The following is a 23,100-nucleotide window of genomic DNA, read 5'->3' as shown; positions in this document are numbered from 1 at the left end:
CGGTCCCAGCCGGCGACAGGCGTGCAGGGCAGGCCCTGAAGGGAGATATTCTTCCGTATGTCCTGTTTCCGGTCGTGGATAACCCAATACAAAAAATAGGTGAAGAAGGGCGGAATGACTGACGAGCCTTTTCCGGTCATTTGCGGTTATGACGGGCTGGCTTCCAAATCCAAGCCCAATGCCTGCAAGTTTAGTTATAGGGTATCTCTAGCGCGTCCAAAATTAGCATTTCCACTACTTTGAAAAGCAGAGAGTGTTTTCAACGACTTCTCCTTCACTCTACTAGCGTGGCATCTATCCACCGATGGCTGAACATAGTTACACCCCAGATTCCCAGTCATCACTTTGTTCTGATTGTGTAAAGTAGACGTGGATCTACCCGAGAATGAATGATGTCATAGTCGCCAGGGCAAAACAAACGACGACCTACGAGGACCCTTTCTGCAACTCTCACAGATCTGCGCCAAGACGGGCTCCGAGTGTAGTCCAGGCCTGCGATAACTATTGTAGATGTTCAGCAATTGGCTGAATTGTACAATGACATCCTTGCGGCGAGTCACGGCGGCAACCAGCTCGGCAACCCTCCGACTGATAGCCTATATTTTTCTGCGATGGGTACGGGCGGACAACCCCAAGTCATTGTTGAACACTGTTAATCCTACGCTCCAGATCCCTGGTCATCACTTTGTTCCGATTGTCTTCACCTCGTTACCGGTCTATCTCTCGACCCTTTTCTCGCTTCTTCGAGACGACGCGGTCCAGGATGGTCGCAAGGAGAAAACTCGCAAACGCCCTTCCAGTATGTCAACCCATGTCTGCAACTGGTGTTCTCATATTAACTTAAGTCTTGCAGAATTGCCATCCACATCTGCCCCAGCCAAACCCAGTGATTCCGCACTGAAAACCCTGTTGACGGGTCTGCCTTCAGCTCGATCCCCGGTTCTAACCTGGACGACTGCCCTGACCAACGTGCTATTGGCATTACTGACTCTGGACTTCTTACTTCGGGGATTGATTCTCTATCCATCTAACGCCGTGTCCTTTGCGCGCATCGGATATATCTCCCCAACCACAGCCAACTTGCTCCTTCGTGAGCCGGACCCAGCCCAATGGCCTGTGGTGATCTCCTATCAAGAAGAAACTGCCCAGAAATGGGTGGAAGAGGGCAAGATATACAAACTGGACAATAGCACCGACTTCACTGCTGCCGTGACGCTCAAGAAGCTGAAGCCAGCCACGCACTACCGCTACTCGCTGTCGAACAACAAGACTGGCTCATTCGTCACGTCCCCGAAACCAGGCTCTTCAGCAGCTACACGAATGAGCTTCGTTACCTCCAGTTGCCTAAAACCAAACTTTCCATACAACATCCTATCTCATCCGCTGCGCGTCCCCGGCATCGAGCAGATGAGCTCAGCCCTAAGCAAACTACCCACTCTCCTCCGGCCAGCATTCATGCTCTTCCTCGGTGACTTCATCTACATCGACGTACCCTTCCGCTTTGGCTCTTCCATGTCCCACTACCGCAGCGAGTACCGCCGCATATACTCCTCCCCATCCTGGACCAGCATCCCAGCAGCCAACCAACCCCGCGCCCTCGACCTGCCCTGGATCCACACGCTAGACGACCACGAGATTGAAAACGACTGGTCCGCTGGAAACAAGACCTCGCCGTATCCCGCCGCCGCAGACCCCTTCATCCACTACCATGTGCGCGCGAACCCGCCCATCCCGCGGAGTGCCTTCGCGCCGCCGGAAGAGGTAACATACTTCTCTTTCGTGCATGGTCCGGCCTCGTTCTTTATGCTGGATACGCGGACGTACCGCTCCGAGCCGGGACAGGAGAACTCTACCATTCTGGGCTCGGCGCAGCTCCAGTCTCTCATTGCATACCTGTCTACGCCGGAGCCGGCGGGTGTGCGCTGGAAGTTTGTCGCCTCTAGCGTTCCATTCACTAAGAACTGGCACGTCGGTACGGAAGATACATGGGGCGGGTTTCTGGGCGAGCGCCGCGCTGTCTTCCAGGCAATGTGGCGTGCAGAGCGCGAGCTTGGCATCCGCGTCGTTCTTCTGAGCGGCGACCGCCATGAGTTTGGGGCTACGCGCTTCCCAGATCCATCGCTGGATAACCTCGCTCTCTCGGATTTTGCGGAGGGCGCTGGGCTAGGCGTCCATGAGTTCAGCGTCGGTCCTCTGAGCATGTTCTACCTCCCCATTCGGTCGTATTACCAAACGGACGACCAGGATGTTGCGGTTAAGTATGTCCCCATCGGGAACAGTAAGTTCGGATTCATTGATATTGAAGATGGTCTTGATGAGTTGGGTTCGGAATCCGGTTCTGTGCGTGCCTCCGTGCTCACATACTCGCTTTACGTGGATGGGGATGTTGTCTGGAAGTATCAGCTTAGTGTGCCGCTTGATCGCGGTGCCGATGCCACTACTGCTATGTCTGCTTCACGGTTTCCGCCTGGTAGGGTGCTGGAGGATAATGTTTTGCGAGCGGGGTGGGTTGTGTTTGCTAAGAATGCTATCGGGAGAGCAGAGGGGTTGGGGAAGTGTACGGCGCTGAAAGCGAGAGATTTATTCTATGACCTGTTAGAGAAGATACGGAAGACGGAGAGACTGGAATAGATGGATGGGTGGGAGATAGTCAAAATTCAGCATATGATTTGTTGGCATGTACCAGCCTTAGGATAAAGCGGCATGAGATATATCGAGAGCTGTAGGATACACGAAATGTACGAGGCAGAAGAGAAAACGCCATCAACACCGGTCCACATGCAAAGCGAGAGGAGCCAGATACCGAGAAAATAAACTACCTTCCTCGTCCACGGCCACCACCACCACCTCCTCCCCCTCCACCCATCAACCCGCCCATCTGGCTCATCAAGCTCTGCATATCCATACCACCGAGACCAGGCATGCCGCCACCACCACCCTGACCACCGCCCATCATCTGCATCATCTTAGCCATGTCACCCATGCCAGGCATACCGCCAAATCCACCGGCACCAGCACCACCCATGGCAGCCATACGTTTCTGCATAGCTGCAAGCTGCTGGTCCTTGTTTCCGCCCTTGAGCATGTTCTGTGCGCGCTGCATCTGCTTCTTCTGGCCCCCGACACGCTTGGCCATACCGGCCATCATGCGGTGCTGCGAAAGCACATCCTCCACCTCTCGCACGCTGGTGCCGCTGCCGTGGGCAATACGGACCATGCGGCTGGGCTTCTCGACGAAGACCTTGCCGTCGCTGTCGAGCTCAGCGGCGGTCATGCTGTCGAAAATGTAGACCATTCGCCGGAGCTTCAGGGTACCATCCTCGTCGTCGAGGCCGGCAGTCAGATTCGACAGACCCGGGATCATGCCGGAGAGCTTCGATAATGGGCCCATCTTCATGATGGAGGTGATGTTCTCCCGGAAATCGCGGATGGTATAGATGCCCTCTGCGATGTGCTTGTAGGTTTCCTTCGTCGCAGCCGAATCTCTCGTTACAGACTGGACGTGCTCAATGAGTCCGGCGACGTCACCCATTCCCAGGAGTTTCTGCACAAAGGCGCGAGGCTCGAACCGCTCCAGATCCATGAGGTGCTCACCCGTTCCCAAGTAGATGATAGGCGTGTGCGTCGCCGCAACAGCGGAGATGGCACCACCACCAGCCGCATGGCCGTCCGTCTTCGTGATAATAATGGCACCAAAGTCAGCCGTAGCCTTGAACGCGGCGGACTGCGCCTCGGCGGCCTGACCGATTGTGCTGTCGAGAACGAGAATGGTTTGGTCTGGTGTCACGGCCGTCTGAATCTGCGTCATCTCCGTGAACAATTCCTCCTCCTGCCGATGCCGACCACTCGTATCGACGATAATGATATCAAAGCGCTCCTTCTTAAACTTCGCGACACCCTCCGCCGCAACGACGGCCGGATCCGTCTGTGTCAGACTGCCGTAGTAAGGGATCTTCGCTTTGGTCGCATTCTGCTTCAACTGGTCAAAGGCACCAGCACGGAACGTATCCGCACAAACAAGCGCCGTCTTGAAGCCGCGCATCTGGTAGTGGCGCGCCAACTTGGTACATGTCGTCGTCTTACCCGCACCCTGCAACCCGACGAACATGATCACATTGGACCGGCCCTTCTTCGGCCGGAAGGGCTCAGCATGCGGATCCACCAGCGCCACGAGCTCATCGAAGACGGTCTTCTGGATTAGTCGCTTCTTGTTCACGGCGGATGGGAGTTGGGAGAAATTGACGCTGGATTTGATCGATTTGCGCAGCGAACCCACAAGGCGCACGTTGACATCGGCGGAGAGTAGGGCAGAGCAGATCTCTTTGAGCATGTCATCGAATGCCTAGGAAGCGAGAGTTAGTGTGGCCTCATTAGACATCCGCAGAATGCACTTACCTTCTCGTCGAGGTTATTTGACCGCGTCAGGTCATTGACGGCGGAGTTGATGCGCCGCCCCAGATCCTGGAGAACCATGACTGCGATGTATGTGCTTGAGTGCGTGGGTTATTGACGAAGAAGTAGTGAAAGAGTGTCCGTAGTTGGTGTGGAGGGGGAAGGCGAAAGCGTGGAGGCCAATCGGGGAGCCGGCACCCTGACCGCCTTCACCGCCGGGAAAAAAAGTTGGAAAATCAGTTTGACTGGAGATTGCCAATCTCGCTTCTTCACTATTGACATTGTCTCACAATGCCTCCCTCCTTTTCCAAGAAACGCAAGGTCCTCGATGGCCTCAAGGGCAAAACTGGCCGCCCCAAGAAGTTTCGCAAGCAAGCCCAGTATCACAGCTCCGACGAAGATGAAGAAGATGCCGATTTCAACGCTGTCTCTCTCGCCGGTTCGGACGAAGAGGAGGATGGTGGTGTGGCTGTAAAGCCCCCGACAGATGCCCAGCTCTCCAAGAAAAAGCAAGCAAAGTCTGCACCTGCGCCACAACAACAATCCGACGAAAGCTCCAGCGACGGCGCAGGGGAGGAAGAAGCAGAGGAGGAGGACGCAGAATTTGAGGACGAAGATGCATCTGGAGAAGACGACTCGTCCGGCTCTGAAACATTGGCCACAGGGGCAAACCGAAAATCTGTTTCCAAGCGCAACGACCCTACCGCATTCTCAACCTCCATCTCCAAGATCCTGTCTACGAAACTCCCAACAGCAGCGCGGGCCGATCCCGTCCTCTCACGAAGCAGGAATGCTGCCCAAACAAGCAGCGATTTGGCAAATGAAAAGCTCGACCAACAAGCGCGGGCCAAGCTGCGTGCTGAGAAGAAAGAAGAGCTGGATCGGGGCCGTGTGCGCGATGTGATGGGCATCGAAAGAGGCATGACGGGCGCCGTGACAGAAGAGGAAAAGCGTCTGCGCAAGATGGCCCAGCGTGGTGTGGTCAAGCTGTTCAATGCTGTTCGCGCTGCCCAGGTCCGTGGCGAGGAGGCTGCCAAGGAAGAGCGCCAGAAGGGGACTGTTGGTATGGGAGAGCGGGAGAAGGCCGTCAACGAGGTCAGCAAGCAGGGGTTCCTGGACTTGATCAATGGGAAGAAGGGCAAGCCGTTGAATATCGAGGAGGCATAATGCAATAATGTTCTCTCATGGCATGTTTCTGGCGTTCATGGATATAATTGCTTGTGACATAGTACAGGAGATTTTTCATTCATTCGCGATCTTTGCGCAAGTCTGCTAGATGCATGATCAGATACAGTACAGTACAGAGCCCATATGGACTATAAGATATTTCTAGTTGTTTTCCAGCCCTTATTTGCCCTCAAAGTCGCTCGCCTGCAAATTCCGCGTCATGGCTGGCAACCGCACGACCAGTCCATCCAGCTCTTTGTTCATTAGGACCTGGCAGCCCAGTCGCGAAGTCTCCGTTAGCCCAAAGGCCAGGTCAAGCATGTCGTTCTCGTCGTCGGAGGGCTCTTCCATCTTGTCGAACATATCGGGGTCTTCCACGATAACGTGGCACGTCGAGCAGGCGCAGGAACCGCCGCAGGCACCTATCATAGGTTAGAGACTGGATATAACCCGGAATATCTTCAGCGCACCTTCCATCTCCAAGTCATTCGCCTGCGCAATATCTAGTAGGTTGTCGCCTTCCGCGACCTGAAGGTCGACCCTCGTGCCGTCCTTGTCGATGAAGGACACATTGATCCTGGGAATCATTAATAACCTGCGAGAGATAGCATTCCCGGGGACCCTTACTCCTCGCCGGGCTTTGGCGGCGTAATGTGACCGTGGAAAGACTGTGCAGTCGCCGTGAACGAGCGCCGGGCTGGCCACGAGGGCTGTAGGGTTTTGCGCGGACTAAACCGGGCTGTTTGCCATGATGGTGTCGAGTGGCTCAGGAATCTCCGCGACGGAGCCAAACAGTTTGTGGGTTTCGCATGGCGTAGTTGCAGTCCGGCTTCTCGCCAGAAGGCCATTGTTTAGTTATAGAAAGGAGAAGGAAAGAAGAGCTGACGGACCAGGCGGAGGAGAGACAGATGAGTGAATGTCCCCATTGGCCGCGGGAGGAAAAAAAGCTCGGACAAACCAGACAAACTGCCCAACCTCTTTTTTATCCCCGACCCTCTTCTTCTCTATCTCTTCATCTCCCATTTTCCCTCCCCTTCTCGCCAACCCATCATGTCTCGCGAAGGGATCAATCCCTTGCGTCCCTATTATATCCCACCCTCCGGTCTATCGCCCGCCAATGCCCCAACCGAGGTGAGGTCGGCGTCATCAACCCAGGTGTTTGGCAGCACAGCCCGCGACCTCGTCCCGGACTTGGATTATGGCGACTACCTCGATTCGTCGTCATCCGTGTCCGACTGGGCTCGAGATGTGCTAAATCGGGCACTCCTCCGTTATACACACGTCCTGACGGCGCAGCCCTTCGATGTCGCCAAAACGATTCTGCAAGTGTACGTCGCGCCCGATGCAACGGACGAGCGGGAGTCCGATCCGAGGTCGACTCCAGGCTCTCGACCAAGTGATTACGACTCGGTATGGTCTGATTAGCATGCTGGTATGGCACAGAGTCTAACATTGCTCGCAGGAACCAGAATCGTCCGACGACGAGAGCAGTTACTTCACCTCCGCTGCGCCCTCAACACCAACGCGGACCCCGCGGTCTCGCAGGGCACGGCACCGCATCACCGACCGCAGCGGCTATATTCGGCCAGACTCCACCTCGTCCTCAAAACATTCGTTGACGATCCGGAACCCCAACTCCTTGATGGAGGTGCTTTCCCAGCTCTGGACCAGCGGCGGTCCAACCTCTCCCTGGAAGGCCTCCAACGCGACCTTTATCTACTCGCTCCTCCTGCCCACCCTCAACACATTCATCCGCAGCCTTCTGTCCGCCGTCGTGGGTCTTCCGGAAGAGGACATCTCGTCGTCCATGGCAGCCGACATCCTGACTGCGGCCTCGCCCATGGCAACACTCGTCCTGTCTTTCATTTCCTCCTCGCTCTCCGCCATGCTCCTCTCCCCAATCGACACGGCGCGCACATTCCTAATGCTCACACCTGCCACACACGGGCCTCGGTCACTCATCCGCGCCATCCGCCAGCTCCCCACTCCGAACTGCACCATACCGCCGCACCTCGTCCCTATCACCGTCCTCCACTCCAGCCTACCGAATTTCATCACCACCTCGACCCCACTCTTCCTGAAGTCCTACCTATCAATTGACCCCCTCCTTCACCCATCCATGTGGAACCTCTTCACTTTTCTCAGCTCCGGTCTCGAGCTCGCTGTGCGATTCCCGCTCGAGACCGTCCTACGCCGCGCCCAGATCGCCACATACACCTCGCTGAGTCTGCGCCAGAAATCCGCCGGCGGCAGCATTCGCAATGCCTCGTTCGACGCGTCTGACGTTGAGACTATCATCCCCACCCCGCGTACCTACCGCGGCATTGTTGGAACTATGTGGCACATCGTCCACGAGGAAGGTGTCAGTGTCACCCCGTCCGAGGCTGCGCGCGCACACGAGCTTCTCGGCAGATCTGCGCCCCAGCACCTCCAGAAACGCCAGCAGGGACAAGGCATCGGGGGCCTGTACCGTGGCTGGCGTGTTGGGATGTGGGGAATTGCTGGCATATGGGGCGCCAGCCTGCTCGGCGGGGTGGCCGGTGGCAGTGAAGAAGAGGTCACGATGAAAGGCGGACACGGCCGCTCGAGCGGTGGCCGCTTTTGATCAGACATTTGTATAAAACCGGATATGTTCTTTTCGGGGACATCAGTGAGTGAGCGATGAGAGTACTTGTTTTATATTGGTTCCTACTCCTGGGTTTGCAGAGAAAAAGTACTTTTGTGCTTTTCTCATGTATCCCGCTATCAGGAGGGTTGAGAGATGTGATTTTCGGCCTGCCACGCCGCTCATGTATTGATTTCCTTGTGTCTCTCTTCTTATACCCCCGAACTGGATGCGTGTATCTATCTCTGTATATAATAGAAATCTCTCTCCCTTCACCATTCTCCAAGCGCCATTCCCTCATTTCAAGTCCCTCCACCATCGGTTCTAGAACTAGAAACCCAGACAGAACTAATACCAGGCCTGAGGTAGAAACTGCAAGAAGGCCTCGGGGAAATACACTTAAGATCTTTCCATCTATCAGAGACACACTGGATATTTGAGCAATCACCTAATGTTCATTAGTCTGGTCTATCATTCATTCAAGTCTCAAATTCGAATGAAATCTTACACTGCTGAGTACTCGTCGAGGTCGTGTAAACCATACATGATGGTACCTAGCCACGAATAAAGTCCCTTTCTATCCCGAGTGTTTTGAGGGACTAGGGTCGGCCATTTTCATATTTAACAAATGGCTATCTAGATACTGAGGTGCCATGGCAGTACTCCGCAGGAGGAATATTCCTGCTGGCGTGATCCTTCTGGATTGATCCTTTGCCCCGAAGGACTTAAAAGTTTTCCAATCCTTCGGGTCTGGGACGTTTCTTAGAGATAGTAGGAGAAGACCCCAGTGGCCATTAATTATCGGGCGCCCCCGAGAAAACTAGCCTGAAGTACGTACGTGCATGTAGCTATAGACGATGCAATCCTAAAGAAAGCCTGAATAAGCCAAGATCCCTAAGTTCTTAAGCCTCCTTACGCCTTCAGGCGCCCGAACGGGTACCTCTTCTTGATGCCGGTATTGGTTCTAGCAGCGCCTAGTATATAACTTGGAACTAGAAGAATACAAGAATACTGTAGACAAATAAACTTGATACCATTCCATTCATCAAAAACACATTGTATACATGACCAATAAAACCAAAAACGCTGGTGAGACCAAAACAAACGTCTAAGGGGCCAAACCAGTAGAACCGCCACAGAATCGACCACCGACCATATTCATAACGGTCAGGATTAGTGCGAGAAACAAGGACAACAATGATGCTTTTTGGAGGATAAATGAAAAGGGGGCGGGTGTTGGATGTTGAAGAAATGGAGGTTCAACGAAGGATGTCGAAGGCAATAATGAAACACGACCGTCTGATGGAGCAGGGATGGTCTCTGTGTGGGTATCAAAAATACTTGACCAAATAATGCACAAGCTTAACAGAAAGGAAAAGAAAAAGAAAGGAAACGACGAGCTCTATTTCTCAGCAAATCGCCGGTCAAAGTAGCGTAGCACACCCATCACGCTAGCAGCCTCGACCTCCATCGCAGCACGATTGCGACCATCTGGTACAACGGGAAGGTCTCGCGGGTTAGGAAGGGTATTCAGCTTAGGCAGCCAGGTGGAAATGTCATCGCTCGCACGCGAGAAGTTCGGGTGCCGAGAAAGAGTGGTGAATGTGTCCGCACAGGTTAGGGTCAGGGACGGCGAGGCGGACATGGGGGCGGCAGAGAGCGCAGGTACAGGCCCGGGGTTGTTACGGTTGGTGGTCGTGGTGGCCGGGGCATTGCTGACGCGTGACATGCAACAGCCGCCGTCTGCTCCCTTTCCGCCGCAGCAGCCTCCCCCGTTGGAGTCCCGCTTGCTGACCGGGAGGCTGCCAGCGTTTTGCAAAAAAGGGTGCTGCGCGGATCGGCGAGGCACTGGGCGCAGGTGCCGGGGCCGTTGGCGCAGGGGTTGGTCGCTTGGCTGATTGGTGGGAGGGTGACTTCGGAGCGGACGTCACCGTCGGATGGGGGAGGTGTAAATTGGGAGAGAGACTGGATGGGTGCGAGACGCGGGTTCTCGAAGGAGTTGCGCTGGCCGCGGGACTGTTCCTGTGCGGCCATTTCGGCGCAAATGCATGGCGTGCCGTCCTGGCAGAACCCGCAGGGGTCGACGGGCGGCGAAGATGCGTTGTTGTTATTGTTGGAGTTGGAATTGGAATTGGCGGTGTTAGACCCTAAGGCTGGTTGAGCAGGAGGAGCGGCAAAGCGAGACGTAAAATCAATCTCCATCTCCTCCGGGTCCGGCTTAATGTCGGGCTCGGTGTTGGCACTGCCCACACCGTGAGGGGGGTGCTTCGAGTGAGAGGACTCGTGCGAGTCAACCGGCATGGCAAAGGCATCTTCAATGCACTGGCAGTGGGTCGACGAGCAGTTGCTGCATCCCAACGGGACGTTCTCATGTCCTTCTTTCCTGCTGTGGTCTGGGTGGTCTGGGCTAGTCGGCTGCACGTCTTCCATGCGAGAGCTCCGCGTCGAAGGGCGGGTTCGCGGCGGTAAAGGCACAGAGTCTGGTATGGTGGAGGATTTCCCGGCATTGGGGCCGGTGAGGGAGGAGCGAAATTCTCTCACGAGAGCCTCTTTGGCGCTTCGTTCGACGGATACTTCCTTCTCCAAAGCATGGGATCGATCTCGCCACCAATTCATCTCCTCGCGGCACTGTTCCACCTCTCGCGACAGATTGTCAATCTGCTCATTCAATCCGGCCACACGATTATCATGGCTATCTTCGATATCTTTGATCTGCTCCTCGAGTTCGCAGACACGGGCAGCGCGGCGTTCGCGGAACGCCCTCTGAGCCGCCCGGTTCTGGGCTTTACGCTTGGTGGGCGGCGTGTCCGTGGCAGGCTTCCGGCCTGGTTTGGGACGGGGTGGAATCACCCATTCTTTGGAAGTCACCGAGCCTGGAGTGGCCGGTCCCGGTGAGGGTGCTGCCGATGGTGCCTTGGAGGCTAAAGAGGGCGCCGGTGCGAGGGCCAACGGTGGAGGTGCCGCGGCCACTGGAGCAGGCGTGATAGGCACGCCCGTAGTGGCCATGACCAGGCTAATGTCTTATGGTCGTAACAGGTGCTGGATTATGGTCAGCATGGATGGGTTGGGATGGTGGTGGGTGAGTCGGGGCTGACGCACGATGCGGTCGGTCACTTTCGGAATTCACTCGGAAGCCGGCAAGCGAGGTAGCCGCACAGAGAGCAGTAGGGGCAGAAATACCCTACGAACCTTGTGCAAAATTCCGCTAGGCAGGAATATAGCCTTGTAGATGGTAAGGGGGAAGCCGAAAGAATAATGATGTTAGGGAAAACCGAGGGTCGAAGAGGTCGAAGGGGCGAGGGGAATGGGAGAATTATCAGATCGTTGCGCTTATCTGATCTTTTAGTCCGGGAGGAAAAGGAGCGGGTTGGTCCGGTTTCGGCGGGCATCCCTAACCCTATCCACTAGGAGTGGATGTCTCAGTCTTACAACTCCTCAGCCCTAAAACTACATATGGCATCACCATTAGCCATCTATTATTCTAGCTCTCCGAACTAACTCGCACAGCGGACTTAGTCGGCAGCGTCCTATCTACAAAAAATAGCCCTCATAGCAACCCCTTGACAACCCCTCGCTCCGATCTCCGCTCCATTACTGAAGAGGAATGACCCGCAGCCAATCATGACGATCAGGTTGGTCCCGAAATTCCTCCCCAATGGCGTTTCGTCCACGGCGAGAGGATGGATCGACGGCGCTGAGAAAATTTAAGTAGTCGGCAGACTTTAATTCCGGTGCTTATCAGATCGTTAGACTTACTCCTTTGGGCCAACGAGCGGATTATGATCCACTTCTTGCGGATCGATGATGCTAGAAGGTACAAATAGCGTCCTTGCAACCTTAGGAACTTCTGGGTCTTGGAATATCACTGTGCGTTTCTCATGGTGGATTGGCTTGGCCATTGCCACCCCTTCCCCACCTCCCAACAGATGATTTTTATCAATCAGTGGAGAAGTTAGCCTCTTCGGCTCGTCCTCACGCCGAATAACGGATCGAAATTTGCTCACACGGGCCGATTAGGAAATAGAAATGACGCCATTGTGTTGTAGGTGGTCTTGACTGTTTCTCGGTCATAGTTAGGGTTAAGCCTTGGCCGATTTCTTAGTCTGTGCCAGGGAGCTCTATTCTTTGGTGGCGATTTGAGTGGAGGAAGATTCGCTTAGTTTGGTGATCTCGTCGGTACCTACTTTGCGAGGTTGAGTCGGTGTGGCCACCTTCTTTCACGGGGCACCCGGCTGAAGCACTCGGCTGCTAGTAACGTAGCCTTAAGAAGTCTCTGTGAGGCTGGTTGAGCTACACCATGAAAAGTCCGTAGTTGAACCAGCCATTGATGGATGTATGCTGGACACCCCCCACACATCCTCTTCGACCACTGTTTCTGCGAGATAGGGCTCCCGTCATAGATGTGAAATCGCTCCACACTATTTATGTTCAGCAGTTAAGCAAATTTATATCTGTCTAACACCATGGCCACCTTTTTGTTGCACCACAGGAGGTATAGTCATTGCATTCGGTCTGAAGGCCTCCTGTCCTGCCCACTTCTAGCGCGAAGATATATATTTGCTTCTACAGCCCCTCTGAACCTACTACACATATTTTATGGGACCTGATCTTTCTGATTCCTACGTATACCATGTGGGGTAGTTTCTTTCTTCTTTTCTTTTCTTTTTTCTAATTTCCTCATTACCGTTATTAGGATCATGTATAGGTGACTCTAGACTGGCGTGTGATGACACGCCCGTTTCAGCAGTCCTTATCTTTGTCCTTATCGATAAGCCACCCAGCCTCCTCGGTTTCCCCTCACGACTGACCTTCAATCTGTTCTCTACACTAAACACACCCTAACTCACTTTCCCCGGCACCTACAACCATGACCAGAAAGCCCTCTCCGACCGTTGGCCTGGACCGGCCATGGGCTTCCCACCTGTCTGCCCAGCTGCCGGATCCCTTTGCACCTCCAGCTCCTCAGGCCTCGGCTCCGCCAACTCCTACCGGTGAGGTCCGCCCCGAGGACTACTCGAAACCGTACTGCGACTTCATGACCTCCAACCCGACGATCTTCCATGCTGTGAAGTCGTTCTCCAAGCAACTGGAACAACACGGCTACAAGTGTCTCTCCGAGCGCAAGGCCTGGAACTCGGAGCTGAAGCGAGGCGGCAAGTTCTACTGCAGCCGCAATGGCAGCTCGTTGATCGCGTTCAACATTGGCCAGGACTACCAGAGTGGCAACGGTATGGCCATTGTGGCTGGTCACGTTGATGCCCTGACAGCCAAGCTGAAGCCCGTCTCAAAGGTGCCCAACAAGGCAGGCTTTGAGCAGCTCGGTGTCGCCCCGTATGCCGGTGGCCTGGGCCCGACTTGGTGGGATCGTGACCTTGGTATTGGAGGCCGGGTTCTGGTTCGCGATCCGCAGTCTGGCAAGGTCGAGATCAAGCTGGTCAAGCTGGATTGGCCAATTGCTCGAATTCCTACGTTGGCACCTCATTTCGGGTCTGTCGCGAATGGACCATTCAATCAGGAGACACAGATGGTGCCTGTAATTGGTATTGATAACTCGGATCTGTTTCAGCACCAGGCACCGAACCCTCCTTTGAACATTAAACCAGGGTCCTTCGCTTCCACCCAGCCCGAAAAGCTGGTCAAGATAATCTCCCGGGAGATTGGAGTCACCGACTATAGCACAATTGTCAGCTGGGAGCTGGAGCTTTTCGATACCCAGCCTGCCCAGCTCGGTGGGTTGGAGAAAGACTTCATCTTTGCTGGCCGGATTGACGACAAGCTTTGCTGCTATGCTGCACAGGAGGCACTAATCGCATCCTCGGACAGCACATCCACCGGCACCGTCAAGATGGTTGGCATGTTTGACGACGAGGAGATTGGAAGCTTGTTGCGACAGGGAGCCCGGTCGAACTTCATGAGCAGCGTCATGGAGCGCATCACCGAGGCCTTTGCGACGGACACCTACGGTCCCAACCTTTTCTCTCAGACCGTGGCCAACAGCTTCCTGGTTTCATCCGATGTCATCCATGCGGTCAACCCCAATTTCCTTAACGTCTACCTGGAGAACCATGCCCCTCGTCTCAACGTTGGCGTGGCAGTTTCGGCCGACTCTGACGGCCACATGACGACGGACAGCGTCAGCTTTGCGATCATGAAGCGCGTCGCCGACCGCTGTGGCTCAAAGCTGCAGGTTTTCCAGATTCGTAACGATTCGCGCAGCGGCGGTACTATCGGACCTATGACCAGCGCTCGCATCGGTATGCGGGCTATTGACTGCGGTATCCCGCAGCTGAGCATGCACAGCATCCGTGCGACCACAGGGTCCCTCGATCCTGGGCTGGGAGTCAAGATGTTCAAGGGCTTTTTTGATCACTTTGAGGAGGTGGATAAAGAGTTTGCTGACTTTTAGAGCCTGTAAGTTTGGGCTAGACCTAGAACTTGTTGATTTTAGATTTCGTTTGTACGAGTCTCACATCGTGGCGGGCGGCCTAGCTTATCGATTTCTGGGTGTTTAGGGTCTGACAATAACGTGTTTGCAACTGTTCTATTTTATTTTTTTTTTTGACTATATCTAAACTTTCTTTCAAAGAATACAAGAGGCTAACACGCAAATGAACACAACATGAAAACAAAAAGAATGGACTTGCCGGTTTGAGCGCTTCGTCATCCTTCCAAAGAGCGTTGTAGTCCGGAGTGGAAACCCAACGCTGGATCTCGCTATGCTCTTTGAACACCGACAACGGCTTGACACAGATCCCTCATGGTAACATGGGCACAAAAGCGTAAGCAATCATTTATGAGGCGGAGACGACGAGTCCGATGCCGCAGAGTGGCCGTCGTCCTTCTGCTCATGAACGATAGACATCTTGGTGTCGCGCCTCTTCTCATCCTTGTACCAGCTGCTTCGGCCGTAGTTGTAGTTGCTGCTAGGCGTTAAAGTCAACAGCCTCTCCGGATCGCCGGCTCCATACTCCGGGTCCTCGGCGGGTGCACCTAGCGACAGATCCCCGTGCCACTGCCCGGAAATGTGCCGCGTTGACATACGATGGCTGTCGTAGGTCGGCTGACTGTCGTTGAAGCTAGTTGCCATGCGCGGGAACAGGCGGGCGAGAAGTGGCTTGAGGGTTGGGAGACAGGCACAGATGATCCCTGTGTTGCATTCGATGGCAGACCAAGACGCCGCGCCGACGTTGTCGTCTAGTGGTGATATACAGGTTAGCTATTGCTTTGGAAGCGGGTGCGGTAGACATACAGGTTGGATCCGAAGAATCGGCGATTTTCTTCAAGGCAGTCAAGCGAACAATACTGGTGATACAGACACTGATAGCCGACACTTGTTAGCTTTCATATATAAACGCTTGGGGTATATACCTACAAGCTACCCAGAGCAAACATAACCATGAGTGCAATCTTCTGTTTCCGCGGCAGGTCAATTGCCATCAGCGCAGGGATGGGAATCATCAAAATCGCAAAGTCGGTAGTGATATGCATGCTCGCATTAGAGAACCATAGACCAGGCTTGCTGAGACAAAATCCCGGGATGGAGTCATCCCAGAATTTAGCGACGGGAACGCAATTTAGGAACGCGCTGATCACGGCCCAGGTGCCGTAGATGGCTAGGATGGCGATCATGACCCAGCAAATAACTCGCATGCGGTGCGTGGGGAACACGCGAAGATACTGCATGAGGATGGAGGCTTTGGCGCAGAGAACAGCGGCGTTGTAGAAGGGGATGGTGAGCCAGAATGCCTTTGATTTTGATCAGAATTTAACTGTGATGGTTGGATCTATACTCACCTTCATTTGTCTTTCTAGGATGTTCGGTGGGATCAGTTTTATGTGCATACCCATGCCGCTGGTTGCTTCAACGATGTCCAAGCCCATGAAGATGAACGAGTTTGCCTGAGATTTGCTCGTTAGGTTTAATCTGCAAATCGAAGAGAACAGAATAACCTCACCAGAGCAATCACCACCATCCAGTCATTTTTCTCCATGCGTTTCATCAGACTTATACGAGTATATAGCCTCGCGGCGACGAAGCAGCTAGCTAACGTCGTGAAGATGACGCTCACAGCCATTTCCTGGGCACCTCGCGAGGACATATACGGCTGGCCATTGTCCCGCTGGAAGAGGCCATCGCGAAGCCCAAGTAGAGTCATATCAAGCACTAAACAAGAGCCAGTAGAAAAAAGTCTCTTCGAGTTCAAAATCGAGATCGATCAGGCGACACAATCTCGATCAGAGCCACGCGGCGAACGGAACAACCAATGCAGGATATAAAGATCGTGGTACAAATGAGTGAACGAAGAACAATGGACTAAGTGAAGGTGATAAAAGGAGAGGGCGGGCGGCCCTTTTCATTTCTTTTAATATGATTCCCATGCCCTGGCTCAGGCCCATAAGAAACGCAACTGGGAAACGGTCGGAGCGCAAATCCACAACAGTGCTGTCCAGCGAGGCAACATCTGCCTGTGAGGTCGATGATCTCCCCTGCATGCTTACCTTTCCCCCGGGCCGATGCTTACCCTGCAAGACAGAAACCCTGGTTGCGTTGTGGCGTTGCGCAAGGGGTTACGTCGGGGTACGCCGATTGGGATGGACGCGCTTGCTGGATGGCCCTATATTTCCTGCAGGACCCTTATGTTTATGTGAGAGTTGTGGCTGGTTCAAACGATACTATGGACAGACTATAACTTCAGAGGATTTGGAAGCATTGCGATTTGGAAGCAAAATTATTTATAAGAGAATCCCCCTTCTTTTCATGCGGTGCTCTAATACCGGATGACAAAAGCAATTGTATTCGGAACAATCTATTATTGATCAAGAAATTGACCGTTAGTACGGCATGAAATGATTTCGGACGATATTCTTGCTCCGAGGGGGTCGAACACGACGCATGGGAGGGAGAGAAGAAATGCATCAAGGGTCCGACGCAATTCCGCATCTCTGTACTCCGCACACGGTGCAATGCCATTCGACAGCTGAAAGTGACACCGAAGAAGCATTGGCAACAACTGGCTGGGCTCTAGAATGAGTGTGGCCGTTCGGGCCTATTTCCGCGGTGTCTCGCCATCTGTCAGATGAAATGATCTATTCTGTATGTTCCGGACCGTTCAAAAGGGGTTGAGACTATTGGTCAAGAGCTTGCGCAAGATGATGCCACCTCCTACGGGCTACCAGGACCGATGATCCTACAAGGATCTGTCATCATTATGCATCAGAAACCAATAGGCAATGCAGAGTCTATAGATCGGATGATCGACGCCGAATCCAGCTCGCTCGTTCTCATCCCCTCCCGCTGTTACCGCGGAGATTAGCAATTAGCGAACCTTCTCCAATTTGTCATTGTGCTGTAATTCCATTTGGCAATATCAATAATGATCGCCGAAGTTTCACCTGCTCGTGAGTTAGGGCTGGCTGTGTTTAAGCTCTTCGCACGGACATTTTGCAAGGGACTTTTGTTTCCACTTTGTTACCCACAGCGCTGGTCTCCGATCGCATCACATATTTAAGCTGATTTGTAAAAGCTTCGTGGAAGATCGTCCACCTGTGAGTTCCACTCTCCCATTGGGCCGGTATCCCTGCCGATAATCGCCTCCTTGCTAAGGGACCTGTACCCCACACCCCATACAAAACAATAGGGGGATCTACTTACCAGTCTGTGAGTTCGACGAGTCGGATTGGAGGACGAGCACGGAGTTCTAGATCCGGTCTTCCGCTAGGGCTAGACGAATACTCTAGACACTCATACATGGCCAGTAATGTTTGCGTCGAATCTATAACTTCACGACCAAAAATAATTGAATAATGGGAGGTATTGACTAAGAAAAATTAGAGGAGATCAAATAGCCACGATCGAGGGAGCCACCGACAACCCCAATGGATCTATCACATCAGCGACCACGATGGTTGATCGCCTGCACAGATTCTGAGAATCAAGACTTTCAGTCGTTCGGCCCAGAAATTTCAAACAATGCAGTGTAACTAGTCGTTCGTCACTGAGAGGCAGAGATGGTAGCCTCGAGCCACTTAGAGGTTTCCGAGAGAGTCTTGTGACCCTAGGGTATGCCTCCTAGAAAAGTTGCTCGCTGGGAAGAAGTGGTTCAGATGCAAATATGACTGCGCAGATAGACAGCCCTTTGTGTCGAACACCGCAGGATAGAAGCTCGTTTCGAACCTCGTGTTGATTGGTGCGACCATGCGCCTCCTGTATGACGGGAGCGTACCTGGCCGCAATTGCAATTCTAGGGACAAACAACATTTCAAGAGAAAATGGTTTCCTGGTCTCTGCCCCACTAATGTAGCTTGACGAAACCATCCTAGAAGGAGGTGAGGCTTTAATATGGCTAGGTAACAATCACAATTTCGAAGACACATTTTTTTTCGCTGAATCGCGTAGTCCTTGATTCTTCCAAGCCACTGCCGCACCTGCTTCAGAGACCCTTTCAAGACTAATAGACATGATTTCAATGATATTCCCCCAAAGGGTCTTGCGTATATATGCCACTTTGCCCGTCTAAGGCGTACCTGGCATAATCCATCCATCCGCCCACCTGCTTGCCTCCCGCAGCTTCGACCTTTTTTAATAGGTTTCGGGGTTTCGATCCATAATGCAAATACGAAAGAACCCTACACGTGTAAATTCAAAAGTTGAATGGCTGGTCTTGGGTTCCGGGTCAATAAATTGGAAAACCTCAAATCCCAACACCATTTCCACTAACAAGAACGGCAAACTTCAGTTCTTGCAGCGATTCTGGGTATGAAACAAAAATTGCCTTTAATGCTTCAGCGTGATATTGCCGATTAAAATGTCTGATTGATCCGACAAGCTCGAAGCCGAGGAATCGAGTATACCATGAGACAAGTCCTTCTAGGTCGGTGCAGGATATTGCGATATGATTTATGACATGGTTGGACGGTTTCTAAGCCTGTGAGCAGAACCCAAGAGCCCTTCGAATTGTGCACAGTGCGCCCGAGATTTGTGGCCGTCTATCCCCAACATAGAATCTACTGATGTTGATGATTTGATATTAATTTCACTGTGCTTATATCATTGTGAATTGGACAATCCTTGGGGTCTTGAGAAGGCCCAGTGCACTACTTCAGGAGTAGCATGTTAGTAGGTCAGCCCAGAATGCGTGCAGTACTTACTTGAAATAGATAGTTTAGTTCATGCCAATCATTTAAATCAGCACTAGCGATGCTATTCTATGTTAGTAGCTACATTGTTACCATAACATGACGGTACCGATCCGAAGGACTCGAATGAATACTTACTATTCGCCAAGACAAATTCAATGCTCGGAGCGACCGACATCTCTTTATCTCAGGTCAAAGATTCCGAAATTGCGGGGTTGATAGGATCTCCTAACTAGCCATCTTATCAATTTACACTACTATGGATAGAGATGAGAAAATATGTAAAATGCACTCTCTGCCCACGTCTGCGAGCAACAAAAGCCAAATCAAGCAGTCTGTCTTTCACAATTCTGATTCAAATATCTGTAGCCAGAAATATGTCGTTCAACGCCGACTCACTCTCGGCATCTGAGCCGGAACGCATTGAGCTGCCATGGTTTCGCCGCAAAAGGTGCATAGCTACAACAGTGGCCCTTGGAAGTTATCCGGAATGACGGTGCCCGTGAGCAGCTTAGGCTGCCGGAAGGTTTAGGATTGCAGCTATCTTTGCTATATATATTTTTCAAAGCAAACGGCGGTGACAACACGTCTTATACAAAGGGCTATCTTGATCAGATGCGAACGACATGGCAGTGTTGCTACACTGACTAGACTTTTATAAATTTTCAGTCTGATTATTACGCGGGTAGGCATCCGGGTTTCTCATTGTCCTGCGTGAACTTCCTCAATCTGCGTGACCACGCCAGTCCCAGTATCATATTTTAAACCCACAATCCATGTTCCCGGCTTCACAAGTGGCGAGGTCCTGAGCAAAGCCACGTCCTCCCGCAAACTCTCTTCGATCCTGCCTCGTGTTAGATGTCAAATTGTTATAGTGGAGACCCGAGGGAAAAGAAGGGAGGAATGGAAGCTTACGTCCCAACTATCTCACCGTATTTCATGGAGTTAATAGTATCTTTCTCTTTGGGAGCAATCTGTAGTAGGGCATCCTTTATATCCGCGTCGTGATAGTGTGTCATCCCGCAATCTAGAAAGTACATTAATTGTCAGTTCCCGTTCCCGAAGCTCGTCGATCTACAACCCTTCAGTCAACCTACCCGTGTGATGGACAACAAGGACTATCTTGGGATTTCCGATAGTTTGTAGGACAGAGATTGTCCTGATGGCGTCAAGTGCGCGGCCACCGGCATTTCGGACCATCGTGACGCCCTTAATGCTTGGGTCGACACCAAATATTTGATATGGATTCAAACGCGGGTCAGAACAGCTGAGGATGATAACGCCAGAGCCACTGTTTCGAACAGCCGCGGCCATAGTCATAAGATCTGGCGGGGCCTTGAAGTTCTGGGTGAACTTGCTATTTATCTCGTCAGTATTGGTGCTGGGGAAATTCACAAGTTTACAAAATCCTGTTACCTGTTCCGAGTAAGCAATTCCTTGAGAATATTGGACGCCATACTTTCGTCCTTCTCTTGTAGCTCAAATGTGGGAAATGGAGCCGTCAGCCTGATATGCCTGCAATATTTATAGCAAACACATGTTCTGTTGCCACTGATTCTCTTCAAGCTGCTGGCTCTTGGCACAATGACGTTATCGGGCATCTTGTCGCATTGCGTATTTCACGACTGCTCACTTTTACGACCTTGGTCATCCTACGCCACCTTTAATCCAGAGAACTTTCCTTATCAACGGGTTTATTAATGACTAGTCTACTGCCTCATTGCATGACCAGCATGTGGCCTAGGCTAGCCGGCGGGCTGCGGGGTGGGTGGGGCATCAACTCCGAGTAGCCCGGTTGCGGTGCTGCCGCCTTTCGGCCCACGTACATTCCTTGTAGCCTGCCTTTACCGCTTATCCTCGTCGTCATGTCGCTGCGTCTAGACTGTATTACAAATCCAAATCATAAAACTTACATTTTGATAGGCCATACTTACCATATGTTACTCTTAACTTGCCCGCGATAATCTGCCACTTCACTTCGACCTATCGCCACAACACCCACCAATCTGGCAGCAATTTTTCTCACATCGACTTCAAAGTGAAGAAATCTCCTACCAGGCGCCCATGGGTAATAAGCGAATTCTTGTCATCGGCGGTACCGGAGCGCAGGGACTCGCTGGTGTCAAAGGTCTAGTTGAAGCTGCGGATCCATTCGCCGTCCGGGTGCTCACGCGTAACCCCTAATTCAAGAGTTCGACAGACATTCAAGAATTTTTAAGGGGTCGTCCATGGATTTTGATGCAATTGAAAAGACGCTTCATGATTGCTTGAAATCAGCGTTGAATGTGCACTTTTTAGTCCGTCGAAATGAATTTCTGTATAGTAGCGATCGCCATTACCTTGCCGTACTGGAAACATAGAGAATAATCTTCAAACCTCTTGTAAAATGTGCATATTGGTTGTATTATCTCAATATTCTTGCGAGTTGCGACCCATTATTATGAATACAGGTCAAAGCCCAATGGATAAGTAGTACATATCAGGGTGGCAAGATAGTACAATCAAAATATGCGCTTCAATAACGGGCAAGCAAGCTGGAGGAAAGCTAGCAGACGATTGTGATTGTCGGAATATAAAATATAGTTGTGTACTGAGCCGGAACGCCGGACCGATGGCGGATTCACACGTAAGGGCCTCCGAGACGACTTTCTAGATCGGATGTGAACATAGTTTTTGTAATAAGTGTCTACCATCAATGTCGAAAGCGTCCCTTTCGTTATTGACAGGTAGAGATGATATTTACGGTGGTGGGTCCCACTTCTCCACAATCTCAATGTCTGCCACTCAGGGCCGGAGCTTATCAGCAGTTATTGGAAGCGGGGAAGGGCCCAATGGATAAGAATGGGGATCCTTTCCGCTATTCACGGTTGACAACACTTCTACCACAATCTTCAGCAACGCCTCTGGCCTCTACAAGAGACACTGTGTCCAACTACCTCAACCTGCAGTCTCTTGGCTTCTCGGGCTACTATCTGAGGCTTTTCTATTTAGTGAATCGGACCCGAGATCGTGGCCTAACAGGCGGCATTGCTTTTTACCTGGCATCTCCAAGGCGTGGATGATGTTAGTGCAAATGCATACTATTGGATTGGAATCGCATGCAGGATTGCATTTGGATTGGGAATGCATCGCACCGCGTCATACGGCACCAACGCCGCAGGAATGCCGATTCACGACCAGCGTATCTATAGGCGGGTTTGGTGGACTATATATCAGCTTGACGTTCTCGGCAGCCTGCACCATGGAAGACCGTTGAGTATCGACCCTGACGAGTGCGACCAATGGTCTTTATGCGCCGAGGACTTCATTGAATGCAACTCGCGAACGAATCCAAACATAGAGATAGATTTCTGTATACAGAATGCGGCTCTGTGCGAAATTATGGCTGTGATTACGAAAATGTCGTCGCCAGGTTCACTGCGTCGATTTCGCGAAAGGCCCGGGTCATTCCGAACGACACAAGCCAACCTCAATACCCGTTTGGTTACATGGTATCTTCAACTTCCGCCTAGACTCTCAGATATTCATGGAAAGAACACAACCTTTTGGGCACTCCTGCTGCTGGCACACTACAATCTTGCATTACTACACCTCCATAGACTTGGAAATCCTACGGCCAGCGACATAACTGAGCCATCACCATCACCATCACCAACCAAATCCAGCGACACATGCCACGTTTCAGCTCAGGCACTTATGGGAATATTCAATACGATGGTGACGAAAGACTCTATCGGGCAATGTTGGTTCACCTGCCAGACGATGCTATTGGCCACTGCACTTCAGACTAGCCTGGAAGC

The 23,100-nt window shown here is 52.2% G+C and overlaps 9 protein-coding genes across 9 annotated transcripts; 4 read left to right on the top strand and 5 right to left on the bottom strand.

The window, feature by feature from the left end:
• Positions 1-537: 537 nt before the first annotated feature.
• Positions 538-2,631, top strand: N7474_000237 (alkaline phosphatase family protein; the record flags this gene model as incomplete). Its single annotated transcript, XM_057191652.1, has 2 exons — positions 538-799; positions 854-2,631. The coding sequence occupies 2 exons, from the start codon at positions 538-540 to the stop codon at positions 2,629-2,631; spliced, it is 2,040 nt and encodes a 679-aa protein (XP_057056605.1).
• Positions 2,632-2,815: 184 nt separating this feature from the next.
• N7474_000236 (RNA-binding signal recognition particle subunit SRP54) lies at positions 2,816-4,473 on the bottom strand (the record flags this gene model as incomplete). The annotated part of the gene is made up of 2 exons (XM_057191651.1): positions 2,816-4,342; positions 4,396-4,473. The coding sequence occupies 2 exons, from the start codon at positions 4,471-4,473 to the stop codon at positions 2,816-2,818; spliced, it is 1,605 nt and encodes a 534-aa protein (XP_057056604.1).
• A 210-nt stretch (positions 4,474-4,683) lies between these two features.
• On the top strand, positions 4,684-5,559 carry N7474_000235 (rRNA-processing protein RRP15; the record flags this gene model as incomplete). Its single annotated transcript, XM_057191650.1, has 1 exon — positions 4,684-5,559. The coding sequence occupies one exon, from the start codon at positions 4,684-4,686 to the stop codon at positions 5,557-5,559; it is 876 nt and encodes a 291-aa protein (XP_057056603.1).
• Positions 5,560-5,739: 180 nt separating this feature from the next.
• N7474_000234 (ferredoxin family 2Fe-2S iron-sulfur cluster binding protein) lies at positions 5,740-6,407 on the bottom strand (the record flags this gene model as incomplete). Its single annotated transcript, XM_057191649.1, has 3 exons — positions 5,740-5,981; positions 6,030-6,136; positions 6,187-6,407. 3 exons carry the CDS (start codon positions 6,405-6,407, stop codon positions 5,740-5,742), a joined length of 570 nt encoding a protein of 189 aa, XP_057056602.1.
• Positions 6,408-6,609: 202 nt separating this feature from the next.
• Positions 6,610-8,164, top strand: N7474_000233 (mitofusin complex protein UGO1; the record flags this gene model as incomplete). Its single annotated transcript, XM_057191648.1, has 2 exons — positions 6,610-6,969; positions 7,022-8,164. 2 exons carry the CDS (start codon positions 6,610-6,612, stop codon positions 8,162-8,164), a joined length of 1,503 nt encoding a protein of 500 aa, XP_057056601.1.
• A 1,402-nt stretch (positions 8,165-9,566) lies between these two features.
• On the bottom strand, positions 9,567-11,170 carry hapX (bZIP transcription factor HapX; the record flags this gene model as incomplete). Its single annotated transcript, XM_057191647.1, has 2 exons — positions 9,567-9,879; positions 9,960-11,170. The coding sequence occupies 2 exons, from the start codon at positions 11,168-11,170 to the stop codon at positions 9,567-9,569; spliced, it is 1,524 nt and encodes a 507-aa protein (XP_057056600.1).
• A 1,861-nt stretch (positions 11,171-13,031) lies between these two features.
• N7474_000231 (M18 family aminopeptidase) lies at positions 13,032-14,570 on the top strand (the record flags this gene model as incomplete). The annotated part of the gene is made up of 1 exon (XM_057191646.1): positions 13,032-14,570. One exon carries the CDS (start codon positions 13,032-13,034, stop codon positions 14,568-14,570), a length of 1,539 nt encoding a protein of 512 aa, XP_057056599.1.
• Positions 14,571-14,951: 381 nt separating this feature from the next.
• N7474_000230 (uncharacterized protein) lies at positions 14,952-16,320 on the bottom strand (the record flags this gene model as incomplete). Its single annotated transcript, XM_057191645.1, has 5 exons — positions 14,952-15,358; positions 15,414-15,481; positions 15,537-15,910; positions 15,959-16,063; positions 16,120-16,320. 5 exons carry the CDS (start codon positions 16,318-16,320, stop codon positions 14,952-14,954), a joined length of 1,155 nt encoding a protein of 384 aa, XP_057056598.1.
• A 3,682-nt stretch (positions 16,321-20,002) lies between these two features.
• On the bottom strand, positions 20,003-21,237 carry N7474_000229 (uncharacterized protein; the record flags this gene model as incomplete). Its single annotated transcript, XM_057191644.1, has 6 exons — positions 20,003-20,144; positions 20,216-20,327; positions 20,398-20,657; positions 20,717-20,815; positions 21,149-21,177; positions 21,235-21,237. The coding sequence occupies 6 exons, from the start codon at positions 21,235-21,237 to the stop codon at positions 20,003-20,005; spliced, it is 645 nt and encodes a 214-aa protein (XP_057056597.1).
• Between the last annotated feature and the right edge of the window lie 1,863 nt (positions 21,238-23,100).

This window comes from Penicillium riverlandense (assembly GCF_028828495.1).
Source record: "Penicillium riverlandense strain IBT 135883 chromosome Unknown utg000001l_segment0_segment0, whole genome shotgun sequence".
Classification (NCBI taxonomy): Eukaryota; Fungi; Ascomycota; class Eurotiomycetes; order Eurotiales; family Aspergillaceae; genus Penicillium; species Penicillium riverlandense.
This window is presented reverse-complemented; position numbering and strand designations above follow the sequence as displayed.